This window comes from Rousettus aegyptiacus, unplaced genomic scaffold, assembly GCF_014176215.1.
Source record: "Rousettus aegyptiacus isolate mRouAeg1 unplaced genomic scaffold, mRouAeg1.p scaffold_m13_p_9, whole genome shotgun sequence".
In the NCBI taxonomy this organism is placed as follows: Eukaryota; Metazoa; Chordata; class Mammalia; order Chiroptera; family Pteropodidae; genus Rousettus; species Rousettus aegyptiacus.
In genome coordinates, this window is record NW_023416312.1 from 60,772,970 (window position 1) to 60,779,056 (window position 6,087).

Below are 6,087 nucleotides of genomic sequence, written 5' to 3' on the forward strand. Positions count from 1 at the left end.
GGGATGCAAGGACTATATATATAAAGGCCATCAATGCTAAGATTATAAACAGTATCTACCAACTGGAATTCATGCACAAAGAGAAAGTTTAAAAATGAATGTAAGAGAACACTAGCTACCCCTGACCTCTTACCCAGGGATTATGAGTGAGAAGACATCAGAAGATGCCTAAAATCTCAACAAACATAGGTTTACAAAAAACGAGCCTTAAACCAAGATACTAAGGCAATGTTGAAATTTGCTCTTGGGAGAGAATTCTCATTTTATGATGTTTGAACACACTCTTTCTCCTGATGGATAGCTGAGGGAAAACACAAACACAAAAAAATCATTGAGGGCATTTTTCTAAGTTAAGTTTCTTACAAAGGAGCTCTTTGCCAAGTCACTGAAGGCTGCCATACCTGCTTTAAATTTAGAGTGCCAAAGTACTAAGCACAAATCCTGTGTGATGTGTGTGTGTGTGTGTGTGTGTGCGCGCGCGTGCGCGCATTCATAATTTAACCACCTGAGCATTCATTATATTCTACATGAACTATGTTTTTCCCCCCATTTGAGAGGTAGATTTATGCTATTACCATTCTTTCCATAGATTATTCTGAGACTGAGGAGCAAGTGAAGCATTTTCCTCAGATTTGTCTATCACTATGTAATTAGGAAGTTATATTTCAGACAATTTTTGACTAACTTTGGAACTCTCAAGTAACGCTGACATGACAAAAAGCGCCCGTCAGTTTTGTGAATGTGTGTGGAGTTTCTCCATCAGGCTGTAACTCCTGAAGTCAAAACTAATCCCTTGAGTCTGGGAACCTTGCGTGCACCCCAGATCTAAGCTTGTTCTCTGCCTTATCTTGTCATCAGGTTGAGAAAGCCAAAACTGCAGTTTGTGTGGTTCTTTAGGAATGAAATCATGGGCCCAAATTGCTAGATGCAGAAAATTACAAATAACCATAAAGTGGACAAGACTAAGGTTTTTGTAGTGCTAATCCAATATTCCAAGGTTGGTTATAATATGAGGTTTAGTAATTTTTGAACAAGGAGTTAGTTTTTTTTTTTAATTACCACATTACTTCTTGGGTCTATCATGTGAGAACCACATATGTAACCCAAGAAGACAGCTCTTTGATATTTTTAACTGTGGCATTAAATATAATGGTACTGTAATTATTTCTTACTTTGCGGCAAAAATTGCTAGGAAGAGTTTATTTACTGAGCCTATGGAAGTTCACCATTGTTTTTCTCCAATAGAAACCATTCCTGTGTCCCCCGCCCATCCCATGACTTACTTTCCTTTGAGGGGAGGGCATTTTTTTTCTTCAGTATTAGTTTTCTTCAGTTTTGACCTGGCATACTTCTCCACTTCAGACAATTCTGGCTTATCGCTCATCTTGACTGAAAGAAAGACTGGGGAAAAAAATCGAGAACTTAACTGGCAGAACTATTGTCATATTAAGGGATCACAGCCAAAAAATTCTCACATTTACTGTCAATAAGCATTTTACTTGCAGATTTTCAACAACAACAAAAAACAGCACACGTTTTAAAAAACGTCATGTGTTTATTAGAATATTTTGAACTCCACATCATTACCTCATTTCTGATAGGCAGTCCATGCCATTGGATCAGGATACACTAGAATCCGAGATGCTTTAAAACCCAGAGTCAGTATGTCCGACTCTTAAAATCACAGGAAGGGTCAAATGGAGGTGATAGAAGCACAAAAACAGATAGAGATAGAAGAAAAAATACAGAGTAGCTAACGATTTTTGAGACTGGAGATAGCGTTATTCAAGCACCTTCACTTTGTATTCGACCACTTTGGGAGGCATTTGTCTTGGGGAGCAGCACACACAAGAAAAGGTAGCATAAGTCGGACTAGTTGTCAACATTTTATCTGTCCCCAAACAACAGATTAAGGAGCTACAATAAGAGAGGGAGAAATTTAATCCAGTCATAAGTAATTACAGGTCTCATAAGAGCTCCTGGTGGCACTGGTTTGTAAACGTTGTAAGAAGGTACAGGTAATTAGGATCAAACCAAGGACTTCGGAAGAATGGGATAAACCAAAGAGAGTGGACTTTTATTTCACCACGTGTTCTCTGCAATGGGAGAGGCTAGGAAATGAGGTGCCCTGTGACCATTCCGGGTTTGCCGGGTTTGTCGCGAAGAGACAATAGGAGACTCTAGAGACCGGGAAGCAGAACTCTCAAGCGCGTGTCTGACCCCGGCCTGGTGCGGGTAGTGCACATCCAGTGCCCAGAGTAGAATGGCGAGGCCCGAAGTAGCCAGAAGTTCCGAATATGCCTCCCTTCCGTGGAGGTCACCTTCAGTCTCGCCCTTGACCAGCGATCTGACGCCAACCTCCAGAGGCGGGGAAACGAATAAATAATAGGGCTGGGCGCACAGGCCGGTTTGTTGGCAGCTGTTTGCTTACACATTTTTAAATAACTACCATCGTCGGCGGGCGCCCAGCCTCACCTATCCGCCACGGGCGGGGCGAGGGCGAAGGGCCAGCCCCCGAGGGCCCATTCCGGACGGCGCCCAAACTCCTCTTCTTCGAAGCCTCGGACGCGCAGCCACAGCGGACGGGCCGCTCCGGGGGCCGCGCCCTCGGGTCGTCCGGCATCGCGCGCAGAAGGTGGCGGCGCCGTGGAAGACAAAGGCGCCGCCAGGAGGTGCAGATCTGAAACGCCAGTCCCAACCCGGCCTCCGCAGGTCCCGAAGGCCAGCCAGCCCCCGCCCCGCGTCCGCCGCGCCCTCCTGCCGCCCTTCCTCTGGCTCCCGCGGAACCGCACGTCCCCACCTGAAGGCTGGATGAAGTCCAGGGAAAAGCAGACAGGGAAGTCGGACCGCTTCGCACGCTGGCCCAGACGAGCCTTTCCGCGCAGGACCCCCGGGTAGTAAACTGAGGGGCAGACCCCGCCCGTGACCCCGCCCCAGCCCTCTCCGATCCGCGGAGGCATCCCACGCCCGCTTCCTTGCCCCTCTCTCCGCTTTAGCCTCGCAGGCCCGGGCCTGTCTCCCCTCTACTCAGGACCTCCACCCCTACAACTGGCTTTTCATGACGTTATACCCGACTGCCTCCCCAGACCCGGTCCAAGCCCTCTCTGATTCGCCCAGGGATGGATCGCCGTCAAGTCTCCCCTGCATCTCCTGCTCCTTTCTTCAGGAGGCTCCCCTTACCTTTTCCCCAAGTATACGCACTCCTCCAGGATAGCAGGGGCCTCTACAATGAGCAGACACTTCTTGCCCAGTTAGCTTTGAACGTCCGGAGTCCGGAACTCCGAGATCCAAGCCGAAGGAGCCCTAGTCAGGCTCTTGGATTTTTACAGCCACGGGAGCCTGAGTATGCTACGACGACCGACGAAACGGTTGGTTTGGAAGTGATGCTTAGTGTTGTTTTCCCCAGTCCTTGGACAGGTCGTGGAGGAGGGGTGTTCATGAAGAGGGTAGGTGGTATAGGATCATTCGGCCCCAGTGCGGGACATTTCTGTGACAGTGATGCTCTCCTATGTAGAAGTCACATTTTCCATTCTCTCACCCACTGAAAATGGTGGTGGTCAGTTTAGGGTAATCAGAGGAGAACCTACTGAGGCTGTTCATCTTTATATCCCGATTGCTAGCACTTTGCTTGGCCCACAGGAGACACTGGATAAATACCTGTCTGTAGAGTGAAGTAATAAATCCACGATAGAGCAGAATTTTTGGATAGCAGCACCACCCAGTGTCTATGTTAGGGGAGAAAAGGGAGGATCCAGTAGTTATCTGAAAGGGCTCAATCCTCAAGGTCATTTTCTGGATACTCTCCCCAAACCTTAGAGAATTAAGGTAAAATTGAGATAGGACTACGTCTCCAGTTTGCACCCCATATTTTCCGTATGGCTCGTGTATGGTGGTAGAGTGCTATGGAGATCAAGAATCCCTCTCTCCACGGGATTTCTCAAGCCTTCTGCATCTCTCTCCATTCTCTTTTCTACGCTCTTCTAGCACATTGTGTTAATTTGAGAGCGGTGTATATGTGTTGGAGAAACTTTTTTTAAAATGACATTAATTTATTTTAACTCGTTAGACAAAATATACTATTATTTAAACAGATTATCAATATGAGAATCATAACATATTTGCATTCTTTCCTACTAAGTCTTTGAAAGTTGTTGTGTATTTGACACCACGCATACTAATTTGGACTAGTCACATTTGAAGTGTCAAATGCCCAAATGTAGCTACTGACTACCTTGCAGGACTGGGTAGGTTTATACTTTACTATTTAATCAAATTATAAATGCCTGATGTACCCTCATTAAATCTACTTTCTGTGGACCAAATTATTGCTACAATTTAGGAAACAGCTCAGCACTTTGGCAACATTTACATTTCCTAGGTCATTACTGCCTGCTTTTAATAAGTATCAGTCTAAATGGAAACTTTATAAGCATAAGCACCCTCTATCTTGACCTGTAGAAAAACATTTTTGTTGGAGAAACTTTTAAAAGAGAAAGGCACACTCATTCAACAAATAATATTCATTAAGTACCTACAATGTCCCAGGCATTAAATTTAATAAACTTCAGAGTTTCCACCACCCAGATTTGAATGTTGCTAACATTTGTATATATTTCCATTTCTATTTCCTTTTCCTTTTTCTTTCTTTCTTTTTTTAGGAATAAAAACACTACAGAAAATTTGAGGCATCCTTGACCCTCTCCCCATGGCCATTCACCTTCCCGCTCCCCCAGGGATAATCCTACCCTGAACATGAAGTGTAGTTTCTAGCACCTTTTTCTATCACTACAGAATTTTGTGATTTCCGTTTCCAGGAGCAGTATGGAGCATTGTATGGACCAGTGCTCCAGGTCTAGAACTGAACTTCTACATCACTGGGGTTCAACACGATGCCCCAGTTATCCGCCCAGCCACCCCCAAGCCCAAACTTCAAAGTCCTGTCACCCGTATCTGCCTTGAATCCATCGGAACTCCTCTAATGATGATGATTGTCTCCATTTGTGCCAGTTACCACAAGAACCCCAAGACCCCCATGGCACCCGTCAACTCCCACATTCTAACCTCCGTAAGGCCGTGACCACATCCCCTCTATAGTTCTCTTCTCATACCCCTCCCCTTCTCCTAAAATACATTGCACCCTCCGTGATCCTCTATACCCTCAACTTCTTCTCTGGCTGTGCTCTTCCCTTCATTGTCTTCGCCTAACAGAAACCAGGTTCTTTCCTGAGGACTCTGTGTCCCCAACAGCCCACTCAGAAGGAGCAGATGATTTTTCCTCCTACTACCCTTGTACCACAGAGCCCGAAGTTTGTGGATAAATTTATTCTTTACTTCTCATTGTTTGCCTTTAGACCATTCCTCTCCCACCTTCCTGAAAATGTTCAGCTTTTGACAGTTTGTCACTGACTAGTCTTCATCGTTGCTGCCATCTACTGACCTTCAGTTTTCTCCTTCTTATTTCTCAAAGATTTTAGCTCATGGAACATGGTCCTTCTCAGTGGTAGTAGTCCTGTCTTAATTCCTGGTGAGCTCAAAAATGATCCTTCTCATGTACAAGCTTCATCAGCTCTTTGAACATTTCTCCTCTATGGCACTGCTCTTGACCCCACCTCCGGTACTCACTCACATGGCTATACCCTAGGCCTATCATACCAGTTATAACAGCCGCTCCATAATCTCATTTTCACACATCCCCTCTCTATGACCACTAACTGCTCTTTTGCCAGCTCTCTCCTTTTGACTGTCCTTGAACCTCAACAGAGTCTCCAGTCTATTGGCTGTACCAGATTTTCACAATCCCTTGCTCCCGTATTATCTTCTCTTCCACCCTCCTTTAGCTCAAATGTCATGCTCAGTCATTACAATCACTCCTTACATATTGCTCCACTCTTCAGCCCTTCCCTCACTTTGTATTGCTTCCCTGGCAAAATCATAACTTTGAATAAGACCAAATACAACTCACAGAGCCTAAACCCACACAGCTAAACCAGGCTGGGGGAAAACACACAATCACATGAATAACTTCAGTTTAAATTTTATGACCAAGAACCTCAATCGGGCCCTTAAGGCTGCTGGGCAATCACTCTA

General features: G+C 45.3%; 1 protein-coding gene across 1 annotated transcript; it reads right to left on the minus strand.

Annotated features, from left to right (window-relative positions):
• Nucleotides 1–263: 263 nt before the first annotated feature.
• On the minus strand, nucleotides 264–1,540 carry LOC118607771 (thymosin beta-15A-like). The gene is given in 3 exon segments (XM_036226585.1): nucleotides 264–301; nucleotides 1,284–1,308; nucleotides 1,310–1,540. Coding segments are annotated over 3 exon segments (138 nt in total). The 5' UTR covers nucleotides 1,385–1,540.
• Nucleotides 1,541–6,087: the final 4,547 nt, after the last annotated feature.